This window comes from Rhinolophus sinicus, linkage group LG03, assembly GCF_036562045.2.
Source record: "Rhinolophus sinicus isolate RSC01 linkage group LG03, ASM3656204v1, whole genome shotgun sequence".
Classification (NCBI taxonomy): domain Eukaryota; kingdom Metazoa; phylum Chordata; class Mammalia; order Chiroptera; family Rhinolophidae; genus Rhinolophus; species Rhinolophus sinicus.
Window position 1 is genome coordinate 123,479,699 of NC_133753.1, and position 18,353 is coordinate 123,498,051.

Consider the following 18,353-nt stretch of genomic DNA (forward strand, 5'->3'; position numbering starts at 1 on the left):
ATGCACACCTATGCACGTGTGTACATACACACACACACACACACACTCACACAAACACTTTCCAAAAGTAGGGTCATTCTAAACATGTTGTTTTATAACCAATTTTTAAGTTAATGTATCATATATATACTTGTTATGTTGCAGGATGAAAAAAGGAAGTTACTGAGTGATATATACATGCTCATAGTATGACCCATATTTTGTTTTAAAATTCTGTATGATTATATCTAGATACAAACATAACTCTATGATTTTATTTGTGTGTGATATGGCAAAAGTACAAACCAAACTTTCAGCAGAAAATGGGATGGAAGCGGGCGGGGAGGGTAAGTAAAAGACATTTAAAATTTTTATTTTATACATATCTGCAATCTACATAATCTGTTCGAAAAAATGCATGTACTACTTCAGAAATTAATAAAAGTATGCATAATAGCTTTTCATATCAATTAAAATGATCTATGTCACCATTTATAATTGTTTTATACAATTATAATTTATGTCTCTATTATAGCATTTACTTAATTGTCTACTTATGGGCTTTTAGCCTGTTTCTCATCTTTTGGTATTAAAGCATTAGGGCTGATGGTCCGGCTAGGTCTTATTTTCAGGGAAACACGGTACTTGGTGAAGCAAGCTTTCCTCATACTTTCCTTTTTGGAATGTTTCTAATTATTTTTGCATGTTTATTCTTATAAGTGAAATTTAGAATAATTTTGTCAAATCCTAAATGTTGGGATTGTGTTGAAGTTATGGATACATTTGCGGAGAACTAACATATTTATAATATTTAATATGTCCCAAGTCCTTTGTTGAGTTATATAGTTTTCTTTAACTATGTCCATTACGTCTTATCAAATTTATACTTACATATTTTATGTTTTGTGTTATTAACACCAATAGAAACTTTTATTTTTGCTTAACAGTATGACTGGCATTTTTATAGGCACTCAACAAGCATTTTTTTAAATAAATAAATGCATAATAGACTTTCAAAAGCCATGAAAACTTTTAATTATAGACTAAAGGAGAAATGTGCCCTACTACCTGAAAGATTTTGGTTTAATTGTACTAACACACACACACACACACACACACACACACACACAAATCATAGTCAATGTGATTTGCTAGGACTCATATCTAAAAGTGAACTTAGCTTTCAGAACTGAGTCAGCCTGGCCTTTTCCATGCGTGGTGGACCTTGGGAAATGACACACACTTGGGGGAAAATGTTCTGCTCTTGCTTCACTAGTGCCTAGAGTTCTACCACTAATTTCACTGAGTCAGATTAAGGGATTCCTTTCTCTGACAACGCAAACACCTCTCAGAAAAGTAGTAGGATACTATAAATTAAGCCATTACAACCTTTTACACATTAGTGTGATTTAATGATCAGTTTCTTCCAAACTTGTAGCTAACTAAGAAGAGTTTTTGATGAGAGGACAGAATCAAGAGAGCAAAGAACAAGGAATACCAGGATACTGAACATATAGGGTGTGTAGAGGTTAAAAAGAAAAGTAAAAAAGGCGGGAGAAAGAAGCTGACATTTATAAATTTCTTTGGGCAGGAAGTGTATCTTGCTCGTCTTTAAGTATAATGTCACCATATAGGTGTGTGTAAAACAGATGTGTCAGTGGATAAACAGCTCTGCGTGCCTCATAGCTTTGCCTATCGGTTGTTCTGCCCAAAGCTGCAGTCCCAGGGCTATTTTTGGGTGACCTCTACTCTGCTATTCTGGCGTCCTTTCCTCAGAATTACTCATCTAGGATGGGATGCCAGAATTTCATTGTTATCAGATGTTAGTTGACTGGTATAACAAACAATTGCTAACTGCTCACATATTTAATAGTAAAGTAAAACAATATGATGTGTATTTATAAAATTTTAAATGTTTCCTTATAGAATAAAAACAGTATTATATTCAGATGCTTGGTCAGGTCAGTGATTAGCTCTGTCTCCCACCCCTCGTGGGTCTGACCATTTCACAATTAACCCACTAGGGAAGTATTGGGAAACTGGAAGATGAGGGATAAACAGTGGATTTTCCCCTACTACTTAGTTTTTCCACCATTAGTTTTTATGAATTTATTACATAATGTAGCAAAATGATGACTCAACCATGAAGTCCCAACTCCTGGGGAAAGTGGAGAGAAAATCTGATGGAGTTGAAAAGGATGTGAGGCTAGCAGAGTAAAGGGCATCTGGAAAGAGACAAAAATGATATCAAATTGAGAAGTTTTTTAAAAAATTGATAATAGTTTTCTTTTAGTAATAAAAAAACATAAATATTGGGTTAAGATACTAAAGTTTCTTTCAAACTCTCAATGATAGACATCAAATGTTGCCATGGTTATTATCTACTGTGAGATCCATAAAGCTGGGCCCTATCTATCTTGGTTTCTGGTGATTTAATTTGTTAAAGATTTTGTACTCATTTTCAGAAGGCTAATGAATCAATCAGCAGTCCAAGATTATTATTTTTTAATTCTCCTCTGAATTAATACAAGTTGGAAAAAGTGATTTGAGGTAACTATTAGAAAATAATTTATTTCAAAAACATTACTCTGAAATTAAGTCAATGTTGATTTTCTGTTTTAATTTATCAAGATAATAATTTATCAAGATGATGGGCATATTCTTCACTTAATTTTGCACTCAAGTCTTTTGTGGCTTATTTAGGATATTTGCATCTAGTCCAAATTATGGCATTGTTTAACATTAAATAAAAGTTGTGAACTTGATATCAAGCAACCTAAGGTCTTCCAACATCTTAAAGACACAAGTTATAAGTAATCACATTTCCAAAGAATTTAGAAATGGAGACTCCTAATCAATTTCATATGCTACTGTGTGCAGTTATAAACATACGAAAAACACATGTGATATGAACTAGGTGTATGTGTTAAACATAAATTCAGTTTCTATTGTACAAAATTAGAAGTTACAGTTATACCGATTGATGTTTCCAAGTTCAAACTGCATAAAAGTGATCAAAAGTATCAACACTTTTGACTTTCAGTAAATTTTATAAAGCTGGTTAAGATGATACAAACAACAGTTGGTGCTATTTGGAGACAGGAAAAAAAAGTCATGTTTTTTAGCCTAATAAATTCTCACTTTCAGCAGAGAGTTTTGTTATGGTGGCCAATAAATAAACAGTTGTTAGAAACAAAGCTGTGAAAAAAATATCAAGCCTGTCCCCCCAAACCTTATTCCAAGTCCTCTAATACTAGCTAGTTATAAATCTACATCAGAATCCATTTTACAGTCCCTCCTGGGTAATAAGCAAAAGGCTACATGCTCCAGTCATTCTCTCATAACTGCATAGCAGAGCTCATAATAAAGCAAAAGTTATTTAGGGATTCAAAGGAAGAGACTTATCCCTGAGTCAACCGGTGTGGTTATGGCATAATTGATGTCCAAGAGCTGGATGACCTTGGGCCAAAACTCATCCAAAACGGCTGAAAGACAGAGACCAAGGAGAAAGAGGGGAAGTATTTGCAGTCTGCTAAGCGATCAGAGCTGCATAAATCAGCTTGTTGAATGTCAAAGAACAGCCTGACTTGACCTGACGTGCTTTGCTAGGTCAGTTCCTTGCTCCCATCTGGGCAGGCCTGGAAGATCTATTTCCTTTGGCCACAGATTAGTCAAAAGGTATGAGACAAACTCGGAAATGAACCATTTTGTCTCACTGCTTTGTGCCTGGGAAAAACCTCCTCCTTTAATCTTCAAGGACCTGCTGTCCCCACCCCATCAAAATATGCTCTCAGATCCTTCATGTCTAACACAAAATAGATGCTAGGTATATGTTTTCATTTTCCTCCCTCTTTCCCTTAGTCAAATAACTGATGAAAATGTGCTTCTTTCTTCCAGTGCTCTTATTTTCACAAATACCAAATCCTGGACTCAAAGGAGCCAGACAAGAGGGAGGAATTGTAGGCATCAACTTCTGTGACTGTCTACTTCATTTACATATAAGTCTTTCAGATCAGCTAACACTTCATCCGCGCTCCATGAGGCTAGGTACTCTACACAGTGCTTTACGTGGAGGATGCCATTTATCAGAACAACCCTGTACCGGGCTGTGTTAGTACATTGGGGCTGCTAGAGCAAAAGTACCATAGACAGGGTGGCTTCAACAACAAATGCTTCTCACACTTCTGGAGACTAGGAAGTCCAAGTTCAAGGGACCAGTAGATTCAGTGTCTGGTGAGGGCTGCTTCCTGGCTCACAGTCTGCCATCTTCTCTCTGTGTCCTCACATGGTGGAAGGAATGAGAGCTCCCAGAGACACCCTTTAATAAGGGCACTAATTCCATTCAGGAGGGCTCTACTCTCATGGCCTAATTATCTCTCAAAAGCCCCACCTTCAAATAACATCACATTGGGGTTTAGGTTTCAACATATGAATTTGGGAAGGACACAAATATTCACTTTATAGAATCTTCAACCAATGTTATCTTCATTTGATAGGCTGAGGAAAGTGGGGCTTTTGGAGTTTGAGAACTTTCCTAAGATCACACAATTGGCAAGTAATGTAGCCAGGATATCTGCTTTTGGGCCTGTGCTCGAAGCCTGTGCCATGTCCGGGATGGGTCCTCACTGTGAGTGAAAGAAAGGACACCAGCTGATTGATCTGAACACGTTCACTCTTTCCAGGGACTTTAGGGAGGTTATGGATCCTTCACATAAGGCTGGTGAGGTGGGCAGAATAATGACCTCCAAAAAATGGCCATGCCCAAATATCCAGAGCTTGTGACTATGTCTCCTCACATAGTAAAAGGGACTTTGCCGATGTGATTGAGGTTATGGATCTTAAAATGGGAAGATTTTCCTGGATTACCTGGGTGGGCTCAATGTGATCACATGAGATCGTGAAAATGGGAGTGGAAGGCAGATGGGTCAGACCCACGAGACAGGAGAAAAATTCGAAGTATGAGAAGGATTCAACCTACTACTTCCGGCTTTGAAGATGAGGAAGGAAATGGAAACCCACAACTACAAGGACCTCGATTCTGCCAACGCAAAACGAGTAAAAAAAAGAAGAAGAAGAAAGAAAAATTAAAATGCAGCCCTGCTGATATCACCTTGATTTTAGCCCAGTAAGACTTGTATCAGACATCTGGCATAGAGATGTATTAACTGTAAGATAATAAATTTGTGTTGTTTGAAGCCACCATGTTTGTGGTAATTTGTTGCAGCAGCAATAGGAAACTAATACAATTTAGTCAGTTCCTTTATTCAAATTAACTAAATTCCTTTGATGCCCAGTCACAAAGGGAAGGGTACAAAATTGTCTGACTCTGGTCCATCTCTTACTTGGGAAGAAAAGCAAAAATTCATGCTACTCTGTAGGCTATGAGGTGAACCTGGATTGTTCTTTTGGTTGAAACCATACTCCAGGATCAGTGGACACAGTACCACCCCAGTATGGAATCCAAACACCACGGTCTGTCCAGAACTGGACTAACTGGTTTTGAACATAGAGAAAAAAACCTATGAGTGGCGTATGTTCTATTTGTCTCTTGTGCAGGTGCCATTAGAGAAATGGTGAAATGGAGGGTACGTTTATGCATATACCTGGTGAAAATCTCTAGATTTATGTGCAGTTAGCAATGAGATATGGTATTTAATATCAGAATAAAAATACTTTGCTAAATAAAGGATATTCCCAGATTGATTTTTCAGTCATGAGCAGTAATTTTCTAACATTCAACTTCCTGTTTGATGGAAACATATATTAAAAATAAAATTCTTTGTCCATATTTTCAATAGAAACTGTTTAAAAATAAGACAAATGAGGCAAACAAAATGTAATTGAAATGTATTCAATGAAGCATTGTGATTTTCACATTTTCTTTCTTTTCATACTCTTTCTTAAATTATATTCAGTTTCTACATTTTCCTCATGTTACCTGGTAAAGTTTGTCTCAGGTTTTGCTTACTTTACCTTTTTTCTCTTTCTTTTGATGACATGTCACCATTCAGCCTGGAGGGTGGAGGGTGCGGGGGAGTATCCCCAGGGCTGAGGGTCTCCTGATTGAGAAGGCTGGCTGCTTCATCAGTGCCAGGCTCCAGTAAAAGCCAAGGTCCCCTCTAAATACTGGGAGAGGGGGAGGGTAAGGAAGAGATTATGCTCTACATCTTCTACCTAACGTATGTGAGAGTTAAAACAAAAGTGTGTTAATCACTGCAAGTAGGTGAGAAATTAACCTGAAGAAATAGTTGGGAGAACAAAAGTGACCTGATCACAGGTCTCTGGCAGGAATTTCTTCTCTAGCTCATGAAGGGTACTATAGTAATAGCATTTGCATCATCCCAAGTTGGTTTAACTTCCTTCTTAGGAATTGCCAAAGTCAAAATACTTCAGGCCAGCCTTCTCCATGGCCTCCCAGGCAAAGACCTGGTCCATTTGGTTCCCAAGTCTAATAGCATCTGGCACATAGGATATTCTCCATAAATATGAGTGAGTAATAGTCTAACACCTAAGGTAGAGTTCTTCTCTTCTGCATCTCTATTCTCATCTATGAAAGACTCTAAGCTTTGTAGTGATGACTGGATGAGGAAAGGGTCCCACACTCCCCAACCTGATTGCAATTTCCTACAGGCAAGAATTATGTAATATTTCTCTAGCTCAATTTTAGCATCTAGCTGTATTTTTTCTTTCTTTGTACAGTTATTTAACTAACACTTATTTTGCACTAGGTATTCTTCCAAAAACTTTACAAGTAGCAACTCATGACACCCCTGCGAAATATGCACTATTATCCCTATTTTACAGATGAGGAAACAGAGGCATAGAAAGCTTAAGTAACTTGCCCAAAGTCACACAGCTAAATGGTACAGCTGAAATTTCACCCAAACAAGCTGGATCCACAGACAGTGCTCCATACACTATGCCTTACTATGCTGCCTTGTTTTATTATTGTTAGGTGGAATGATGGAAGAAAGAAAACATTTAGAATCTCAGGAGAAAATTGAGAAGAGAACAATATTTATACAATATAGTATATCCAAATGAATAGTATGTTTCCAGATACTTCATGCATAGTTAATATAGTCCAAATGTTGACAACGTATGACATGTGCTACAAATTTAAGCTCATTTGAATACCTAATGTAAAAGGATTTTGCTCGTTGGCTTAAAAAATAAATAAAACTATTAAATTGTGAATCATTTTAAGTACTCAAAAACTTGACCCTGCCTTCCAGATAAATGAATAATTACTATATTCACTTAGTAGGAAATTAAACACACTCACAACTGGTTAAAATGTTCAAAATTCAGTTATTCTGGTGGGCAGTTATAATAGTTTGCTACTGGGTGGCTTTAATATCAGAAATTTATTGTCTCACAGTATGGAGGCCACAAGTCCAAGACAAAGGTGTCAGGAGGGCTGGTTTCATCGGAGGGCTGTAAGAGAATAATCTGTTCCAGGCCTCTCTCCTTGGCTTGCAGATGACTGGCCTCTTTCTCCTTGTGTGTCTTCCCATCATTTTTCCTTTGTGTGTCTGTCTGTTTCCAAACTTCCCCCTTTTATAAGACACCAGTCATACTGAATTAGAGCCCACGCTAACAACCTCATTTTAACTTGATTATTACCTTTGTATAGACCCTATCGCCAAATAAGGTCACATTCTCAGGTCCTGGGAGTTGGGACTGAAACCTATCTTTTTTTATTTGGGGGGGGTAGTGCACAATTCAACCCATATTGCAGTATTATATACGGGTAAGGGCCTAGGTTTGAATTCTATCTAGCTCTGACCTTTACTTATTATGAGACCACATTGTACCTCATTTCCTTCCCTTAAATGAGGATAAAACTGATAGAACCTGCCTCACGCTGTTGTGAGGATGAAATGAATTAGTACATGTAACACTTAGAATGCTGGGCAGTACAATACACGTTAGACATTCATTCATTCATTCAACAAATAGTCATTGAACATCTATTAAGTGCCGGTCACTGTTCCAGGTGTTTGAGATACAGAAGTAAACAAAATAGGCAAAAATTCCTACCTTCATGGAGCTCATAATCTAGTGGGGAAAGAAAAACAATTAAAAAATATAGACTCTCATATATAGAATGTCAGACTGTAATAAGTGCTATGGAGAAAAACAAAGCAAGACAGGGGCTAGAAGAGTGCTGAGGTTTGCAATTTGGGATCAGAGAGGGCCTCACGGAGGTGCCATTTCAGCAAAGACTTGAAGAATGAGAGGAGACAGTTAAGTGTTTATCTGGAGCTTTTTAGATGTGGGAGAGTTTCCCCACTTCAGCACTATTGACATTGGGACTGAATAATTCTTTGTTGTGGGGGCTGTCCTTGCATTGTAGGAAGTTTAGCAGCATCCCTGGCCACTACCCACCAGATGCCAGCAGTGGGTAACATCTACCACCCATTTGTGACCATTTGTCTGACATCCAAAGATGTCTCCAGACATTGGCTCACGTCCTGTGGGGGGCCAGAATCACTCGTGTTTGAGAACCACTGAGATAGTAGAAAAGGAAAGCTGGGGGGAAGGGAATGAGGGGGGACTAGAAGGGGACTCAGCTTGTTTGAGGCACAGCAGGGAGGCAGGCAGTAAGAGATGAAATTAGAAGGGAGAGGGATGAACCAAATCACCTATGACCTTGCGGCCACTCTTTAGGCAGATGGGTGGCTACTGGAGGGAAGAACAAAAAGATAACACAACTTGACCCACATTTTTAAGCGATCCAATGGGCTGCCACATTGAGAATTGACTGTAGGCGGAATGACAGACATGGACAGCTCTGTTGGGAGGCTATCACAGTAATCCAACTAATTTTTTATTTGGTTTAATTTGTTCACTCATTTGGCTGGATAGTAGTGGGAGTGTTGAGAGACGAGCTAACAAGCTCTGGGAAAGAAAAGAGGAAGGGAAATTAGCGTAAAAGAAAAAAGCTAGCAAAGGGTAGGGTACTGTTTTGCGGAAGTGCAAGCAGTACCGTGATTAAGTGGATCTGAAAGAGCAGAGGGGTTGGGTAGGACAAAGACAGGCTGTTGGGGGCCAGTTTGTGGGCAGGGCCAGTGAAGGCTAAGCTAAGGAATCAGAGCTCTAGTCTGTAAGCCTTTGAAGCTCCAGCATGAAGAAAACTTGGCAGTAGTGTGCAGATCATAGGAGTCAGAGAGAATGCTTTCCAAAGTAGTCTCCTGAAATAATGTGGGTGAGCCTAGGTTTAGGTCAAGAGCATGGCATTCTGAAGGAAGCAAGTGAGGTCCTGCCCTAAACTTTGCAATTACCTTCTTCAGGGTACTTTTGCTAGTAGGCAAGTGCAGACTGTTGTCTCCGCGGAGGGGTTTTGGAAACGTTTCCATGATATCAGCCATCAAGCAAATTCAAGTCCACCATAAAAAGGTTTCAGTGGTGCAGCACTTTCTTGGAAAAGGAGTCCCCCAGAGGAGGGTGTATTAGGTTTCTTCAAGGGTCTTTTGAAAAACACTATTATCTGTAGGTAAGAAAAACTATGGCAACCAAGATAAAAAGCTGGTCTGCAACCAGAGTTCTTTCAGGAGGGTCGTACATTTCAATTTTTAGATTTAAAATGTCTCAGCAGGTTTCGTATGGCAGTGTTGGTACATCAAATCAGTCCTACCACACTGCAGGAGTGAGCAAAGGGGCTGCCTTCTGTTTTCCACCTGTTTTTTGCACTAGCCGAATTTGCGAAAGGAGCTTACAAGAGTCATCAGGACTTTTTACCCTCACAGGACTAAGGCTGTTAACGCGGAAGGCGGTCGCTCCGCGAGAGACGCTGCAGCTGGGTCCACCTCACTGTGCTCGCCGGGGGACGTGTAGGCCCAAATGCCGCCGGGTGCGTGGCGCTAGCCCAGGAGCGCGGCGCGGGGGAGGGACCAGGGTCTGTGTGGGCCGGGCGGGGCCAGGAGGGGGCCGAGTGGGAGGGCCGCGCAGACGCGGCTGGCCCCTCCCGTCGCCGCCCCTGCCAGCCCCGCCTGTCACCTGGCTCTGCAGCCACCGGCACTAGGAGCAGCCCCAGGCGGCGACAGGACGGTCCCTACCATGTCTGCGGCCATGAGACAGAGGTTCGACCACTTCCTGCACGAGAAGAATTGCATGACCGACCTTTTGGCCAAACTCGAGGCCAAGACCGGCGTGAATCGGAGGTTCATCGCGCTCGGTGGGTGCTCGGCCGGGGGCAGCTGGGGGTCGCCGCCGCTCACTCCGGCCCCGGAGCAGCTGTTGCACCAGCTGCTGGGGAAGCAAGCGGGGAGAGGGTCCGGGAAGGCGATGTCGGTGACCGACGGTGGCATGCGGCATCCTCGGGGACCGAACTGGCCGCCAGAAAGGCCAAGGGACGGAGATCAACCCCTTCTCGGGGCGGCCCCAGCTTGGGGGCTGGGGGGGACGCTGGCCTGTGCCCCCAGCCAGATGGCGGAACGCCCGGGGAGCGGGGAAGGGCCGGCGCTGACGTGTCTGTCCCCGCGGCGAAGCGCAGGGTTGGCGCGGAGCGGTGGGGCCCCCAGTGGGAGGTCGCGCGGTCACGGTGGCGGAGGTACCCAGGCATACCCGGCCCTCCGTGAGGCTCGGCACTGAAAAGGGTGTTCCCTTGGGAGGGGAGGGGGTTCTGGGCGGGCGCGGTAATCCAGGCCTCTCCCGACCCTCTTTGGAGCAGGGCTCCCGGGGCTGGTGCGCAGCACCGCGGGAGCCCCTTCGAGAGGGAGGGCGGGAGGAAGGGCACAGAGATGGGGGCTGCCGGGTATTCCCAGACCCAAGGCCAAGCTCCGCGAAGGCGCAGGCCCAACCTTCGCGTGATTTGTTTTTCAACAACGCTTTGAGCAGGCCAAGCCTTGCAGTGTGGGTGTGGGCTTCCCTGCTTGAGCGCCTCTCGTGCCACCCGACCCAATTCTCTCTTCGTGTCCCCAGGTGTCATCGGGCTGGTGGCCTTGTACCTGGTGTTCGGTTGTGGAGCCTCTCTCCTCTGCAACCTGATAGGATTTGGCTACCCAGCCTACGTCTCGTAAGTGGCTACCCCTGCAATCATCCTTCCTCCTTTTCACTACCCTTCCCCCATCCAACCCTGCCCCAGTTGCTATATATCCCAATTTTCCTGGGAAAGCAGTGAAAGCACCACAAAACAGTAACTGTCTGCTTAAGGTTACGCATTTTAGAACCTTAACTTGATGTTTGATCTCCTGATGACTAACCCAAATGTGTATTTCATCAGATTATGCTGCTGGGGTGTGTACGGTTCTCATGGGTGCAGAAATGGAAAGTATTACAACAAAGTCATCCTACCTTTACTGGTGGGGAGCTCTCAATGGGTACAGAGAGCTGGCTGATTTCTTCTCCCTAATAATTCTTTTAATGTGTATTGCACCTTACCTTTATGTGCAGAGACAGTAAAACCCCATCGATTAGGACTTCCTTCATTCTGAATTAATGTTAATTCAGGCACTGGGGAGAATTTTGTCTTCTTAATTTTAAAAGGCTTGCCACAAGAACCATATGATTTCATTCATATGTGGAATATAAAGCAAAACAACAAATGAACAAACTCATAGAGACAGACAACAGGGTAGTGGTTACCACAGGGACAGGGAGGTGGGGGAGGGTGAAAAGGGTAAAGGGGGTCAAATACATGATGACAGAAGGAGACTAGACGTTGGGCAGTGAGGACACAATGCAGTATACAGATGATAAAGAATTGTCCACCTGAAATCTATATAATGTTATTAATCACTGTTACCTCAATGAATTTTATCAAATAAAAAGTCTTGCCACTTATTACAGGCAAATGGGAACCACCCTAATATAAAAACAAAAACAAAATTTATGAAATGCATCACTAATATAGCTCCTTGGTTATATAGACGACTTTTTTATGTAATTAAACTGAATTACAAATGAATCACCAGATTAGGAGCTGAATTTATTAGTTGAGGTGTTTACAGTGTACTTATTTTGGAAATATCCTACAATTTCATTTTTCCATTCAAATAGGAATTATTCCTCACCATAAATGAATTTGTTTTACTCTACAACTCTTCCCAAGAGAATAAGAGGAAGGATTCTAGTATTCCCAAGAAAGCTGGTGGGTTTTACTTTCATTGAATTGGTTTTTGTAACTTTCCTCAACCATAGGGATAAAAATCGAGGAAGAAAAAAAAATTCAGCTGGGAGGCTAAGACACAAATAACACCTTATTACATCTTGTGTCTCTCATTGGACAGGAGGAAACATGTTTTAGAAGTTGGGTCTGATTTAAACAATTCAATTGAAATTACATAAGTAATAGTTACTATATTCATTTGGTGTACTATGAAACTGGAGAGCCTCAGTCTTCAGGCTGAGAAGAGCTTTAACCCTCTGTAGCATTACCTGCTAAAGCACCATCCAGGTTTTATGTGAATACTAACGGATTCTAAAGGTAGACCAGCAAACATGGTTTGGCTTTCAGATCAATGAAAAAGATACAAGAACAGCTGTTTTCCATAAAATATAATCTACTGATATATGATGGTGTACACAGTTTGCAGACAACCCTGATTCAAAATGGCTTGTACATCACTGTCTGTGATAAAAGACAAAATCACTCAGTAGTACACTCCTTTACTTTTCTTTGGTTTGTGTAGTCTACTTGTGGGAACTCTTTTAAAGAGAGATTTTTGAAGCATTTTTCAGGTTTGGGCTCTAGATGTCATTGATCACACTTTGAACAAATCTTGTGTAGCCGATTAGTACTGCCTCACTGCCTGAATTATATTGAATTGGCAAGTCATATGGATTTTAAAAAATACTAAATAGCATAAAAAAACTTTCTAGCAAGGCATATGGATTTAAAAAAATACTGAATACCATAAAAGAACCTTTTTTTCCCACATCAGTGCCATTTGGCACATAATCTTGTGAGAAACAACCTTCTCTGTCGGTGTGATAAGATCAGTGCTGTGGGTTTTACAAAGGTAAAAATCTTTCTAGGTGAGCTGGGTAGATGCCTGTGTGTATGAAAGTGGATATACATAACCAAAGATGTAGACAGAACTCGAAATGCTTCTCCTTGACCTGAAGTGGATTAATTCTAGCAAGGGCCATTTTTTAAGTCATATTTTAACGTAATTTCAAGCCAGCCTATTCAACTTTATAATTTTTTGTAGTCATTCTTTCATTCATTTTTTTACATAGTTAATTGAATATTATTGGCTCTTTTTTACTTACAAGAAGCTAACTATTCCTATCTATTGCTAGGAATTCTGTAAAATGGTAGAGACAGTCATATTTCTGAGTAGTTCAGGTCAGTGGATTTTACATAGTTTAGAACTATTCATTAAGTATATACACTTTGTTTTCTTTTCTATTTGAATATTCTAAGGCAAAGTGACATTTGTGGTACACCTTAGTAGGAATTGGGAAAAGTATTAAAAATCTAACAAAGGGACTTTCATGATTTAAGCAAAAATTCAGGAAATAGTGAATATTTCTAGATTAGTATTTATTCATAGGATGCTTCCTTTTGGTAGACCTAACTCTTTTACCTTTAAAATAAATACAAGATTCTATGATCCTAAGGTAATGAAGTGAAGGTTGGTCTCTGTGGGTACTTGGACTTTCCCCTAAAACATGGTTCTTAGCCCTGACTGCCCATTGGAATTATCTGAGGAGCCTTTTATAAAATGCTGATACCTCGGTCTTGCCCCCAGAGATCCTGATGTAATTGGTCTGGGTTATAGCCTGCGTTTGGGTTTTTTTTAAAGACTCCTTGATCTTTCACAATTTTTAAAGGATTCTAATGTGCAGCCAATGTTGAGAACTGGTGAAGTGTGACAGCAGTAACGGTGCTTGTTACAATTGAAAACGTTTGTGAAAGGGTGGGGAAAATGGCTGGCTGACACTGGGAATAGTCCGGAAGCCCACCTGTCTTCTGCTTTGTGAGGGAAGTTCAAGGAGACATGGGGCTCTGTGCACAGTATAAAGCATGCAGCCCCCTGGTTAGTAAGCATTCAGGCAATCCATGTTACAGAAGTACAATCAAGTCTGTTATGGCTTAACTGACATGTCCGTGTGATTGTCAGAAAGAAAGTCTTTGAAAATGGTGATATTAATAGCACCTAAATCAGTGTTACTTAAATTGTTCTCCTTGCCTCTTGTAATTCTCCCTGGGCTCCCTAGCCAGGGTTATTTTTAAAAATACAGGTTCATCTATTCAGCAAAAGTCAAATGCCAGCCATGGGCCTGGCACTACAGCAGCACTTTAGATACACCAGGGACTAAGGTATATGTGTTCCATCCTCCGATAGTCTACCAGGATAAACCACAATAAATAGTAGTGACAGGGTGTGGTAAGCCTTCCAGAGAAAGTCATCAGGGAGCTGTGGTAGAGAGTAAGAGGAAGGACTCTAGTATTTATCTGAGATCCTCTTTGAGTTACTACCTGAGGAATGAGAAGGGACCAGCCAAGAGCAGAGCCAGGCAGAGGCAGCAGCCTGTCCCTGCCCTGGGGGCAGCAGGTGCTTCGGCTGTCGGAGGAACTGATGTGGCGGCAGCTCTGTGAGCGGAAAGAGCAGCGAGGGAGGACCAGAGACGTACAGGTGCCAGCACGCATGGCAGCTGGCCCAGACACGAAGTGTGCATTTTATTCCTGATGGTTGTAGAGAGTTGGCATGTTTTCTGACTGCCTTGGATGGATCTTAAATAGGGTGGTGAGATGATACGATGTACAGGTCATCTGGCCGCTATGACCTCTAGAAGGAATTGGTGATCCTGGCAAACTATTGCCTATCCTTTTCTCACCTTTCAGCTTTTGCGCCTACTTTTTTCTGTCTTTGGGCCATCATAGAGAGGGGCCCACCGATTATGTGCGATGGTCAGCATTGGGCCTAGAGGCCGTAGGGTGCAGAAATACAATTTGGAAAAGCTCATTTGGCTTCCTAGCTTTTCTCAGGACTCTTCACCTTGGGAAATCTGTGGGCGGGGCTCAGGTGCACCTGGCTCCAGCTCAGGTGTTGGTGTGTTGGAGCACACAGACAGCTGAAGGCCTGGGTGGGCACTGCTCACGGAGAACAACCAGTGCCTTATCGGGCACCTCTTTGCTCCTGGTTACTCTCAGTTTCTGTGTACATAATTTCTCTTTGAGCTTTTTGGAAGCAAAGCTTTTAAAATTCTACCTCTATGTTTCCAGACTTTTTGGCCACCCTGCATAATAGACAATTTGAAATCTAATTCCAGCCTTCTTCTTATTAAGAGCTGTTGACAGAATTACTTTGATCACCTTGCTTTATTCCTGATAAGAGAAGGCAGACTTCTGGATAATAATAGGAACCTCCATTATTTAGACCTCACTCCCCTTTCGCTGAGATATAGTTCACATGCAACCTTTTTAAAGTGTACAATTCAGTGGTTGTTAGTATACTCATAAAGTTGTACAACCATCATCACTATCTAATTTCAAAACATTTTCATCACCCCAAAAGGAAACCTCATACCCATTAGCAGTCACTCCCCATTTCTCCTACTTCCCAGTTCCCAGAAACCACCAATGTATGTATTTACTGTCTCTATGGATTCGCCTATTCTGGACATTGCGTATAAATAGAATCATACAGTATGCGGCCTTTTGTTTCTGGTGCAGCCCTGCTTGTAATAGCATCGAACACCTAAGAACCTGAGCGGCCTCTCAGGAAAGCATGCTACGCTGTCCTCCACGTGCAAAGTCTGTTGCCGGAGACCTGCGGTAACCCTGTCCCAGTGGTCCCTGAGCGTGGGCGCTGGCCTTCTCTCTGTTCTTTGTTCAGATGGAATGATGTGGGAAAGACGTTATTTTCTATTTTAACTTTTGCTCGGCAGAGAAGGGGAAGGGGGGCAGTGCTCTTTTTGTCTAACTCAATAACCCTTTTGTTTAAAATTCTATAAAACATCTATCAATTTTCCTTTTTTTAAAATATATTTTTCTTAAGGATTAGGCTGCCACCTTGGGACTATCAGAGTTGGGCCTTGGACCTCAAACATGTGGTCTAATTCCTTTAGTTTTGAAATGATCCAGGGACAGAGAGAAGGAGAGTATGTTTTCTAAGGTCACACAGGCCTTGATTTGGTCTGGAACCATCAGTGACTACACAGAAGTGTGAAAGCACATCAGGCATATTTTAGAACCAAGAAAAGGAAATATGTCTAGCGTCCAGTGTTTTGGTGTATATATGTAATCTAATGTTTGGTGACGCTTTTAAAATCTCATGCCCACTTCAGTGATGTGTCATTGTCTCTTCTGTGTGTCCTCACCAGCCCATTTTAAGCTTTTGCCACCAGTACAAAGAGTATAACAGCTTTTAGGTCTGCATGGCTGCTGAACACGTGTGTAGCATTTTGTTTACTAGATACTTACTTATCTCTGTTTAAATCGTTTACAGATATAGCTCATTCAATTCTCATGACAACCCTACAGCATAAGTACTATGATTATTCCTATGATTGTTCCTCGGGTGAGGAAACAGAAAAAGAAGTCACTTGATTAAGGTGAAACTGGCATTTAAACCCAAGGAATGTGGCTCCAAAGTCCATGATTTTAATGTTTATGTTACACTACTTCCCAAGTGGCTCTTTGAGTGTCCCACAGAGATATCCATAACCTTATGTAGAGATGAAAATTAAACTGTTGTTGTTGACTCTTTTATCAATTTGACACTGTCAGTACATTTTACTTTCATGCCGTATATTTTTACTCAAGTAAGGTACTGCCATCCCAAATCATGTATCTGCACATGTAGTCATTTGCAATGTTTTGTGAACATGAGTTAGAATGTTACTAAGAGTTCTTTCCCTCATTGTCTGTGCTGTAGCACTGCCTTATGACAACAGCAATATAAATAGTCATTTGTAGAGACTTGCTGTCTTTTATCCCAGTCAGTGCAAGCCCACCTGAAAATGGCACAGTGAATTGATTTCCTGAGGGAATGCCGCCTTGCCTTTAGTTCCTGGTCAGGAGCCAACACATCTCAAGAGGGAGATGTTTGGGAATGACCCCGATGAGGTCAGATCAGAATGGGGACGGTGAGAGGGGAAATTTGAAAAAAAATAACGAAACACTCAAAATAATTACTAGAGTTGCGATACAACTCGCCACAAGTACAAGGTACAGCATCTCCTTAGCTAATGATGCACTGCAGAGAAAGTAAGAACATTTACTTGTAGGTTAGAAAGGGTTGAAATCTCCTTATTTAAGATTTGCAATGGCAGATTCCTGAGCAGAGGTTCATTACCCAGAGGAGAGGATGAGAAAGTCGCCATGTGACTGGCAGTTCTGAACCACTTTCTGTTCCGCAGAACAGAGTCATCTGCCACAGAGCTAGGCTGGCTTCCCTAGTGGTGCTGGAGGATGTGTTTGTGGTTCTCTTCAGACTCATTAGTAGGAACTGCATTTGTTTTCTTGCATTTTTTCCAAGAACTTTTAATTATCTTAGGTTTTTTTCCTGTTTTACTCGTGCGAACTTGGGAGCAGACACATTTTCTGTTAAGCTGCTTCTGTTCCTATTACACCAGCTTTTCTCTCTGTAACTGTGTTCTTCGTTAGCGTGCTAGAGAGCAAAGCTACGCCTGCCCACGCTTTGTGTAGTGACAGCACATGCAAATATTCTGGCCAACTGTGCACTTGGGTCAAAACTATTACTGGCATTCTGTACATGTTGCCTTAAGCTACACTGAAATCTTAAACATTTTACTTCTGTCAGCTTTTTACTGGTTGTGTTTTCACTGAATATTACTGCTAATATTGCTGAACTATTTTAAGATGGAGGAGTTGTGGAGAAAACTGAAAAAGTAATAAAATTGCCTTAAAACAACCGGTGGCTATTTTTGTAGCCAGTTTTAACCAGTTTTGGTTAAGTTCTTGTTTTTCTTTTTGATTCCTTTGCCTGCATAGGCAAAAGACAGTTTTGGGGAACAAATACGATAATGATTTAAATTATTTACTCATGACCTAGTTTCTAGGCTCTAAAGCACTTGTGAAGGGAAATCCCATTCCTCTTTTGGAGTGTTCCCTTTGGACTTCAGTGAACTTTTTTTCTCTCTTTACGAAGGCCCTGGAGATTCTGTGTATTCATCCTTCTGAGCTGCCTTCATCTTACCCCTGTCCTGGAGTTCTCTTTATCAGAACTGCCTCAGTTTTCAACTTAATGCCCTCATATAGTATTTAAAACAAGTATAAATACATATGGGACATTTTAAGGTATTTAGTGTCTATCAATAACGTTACCAATTAATTAATTTTGAGGAACAATGAATCAGTAGAGCAGACGTTTACATTTTAAAAATTGGTAATTAAACTACTTTTGTAGCACTTGGAATATAAGTGGGGCCTGTAGAAACCTATCCTGACTTCATTC

The 18,353-nt window shown here is 41.3% G+C and overlaps 1 protein-coding gene across 1 annotated transcript in view; it reads left to right on the forward strand.

Annotated features, from left to right (window-relative positions):
• Positions 1 to 9,760: 9,760 nt before the first annotated feature.
• The window catches only part of REEP5 (receptor accessory protein 5), a 36,434-nt gene continuing 27,841 nt past the window's right edge, over positions 9,761 to 18,353 (forward strand). The window contains exons 1-2 of the mRNA XM_019727792.2: positions 9,761 to 10,159; positions 10,906 to 10,999. Coding sequence (XP_019583351.2) covers positions 10,042 to 10,159; positions 10,906 to 10,999 — 212 coding nt within the window. The 5' untranslated portion in view covers positions 9,761 to 10,041. The remainder of the gene's footprint in view (positions 10,160 to 10,905; positions 11,000 to 18,353) is intronic.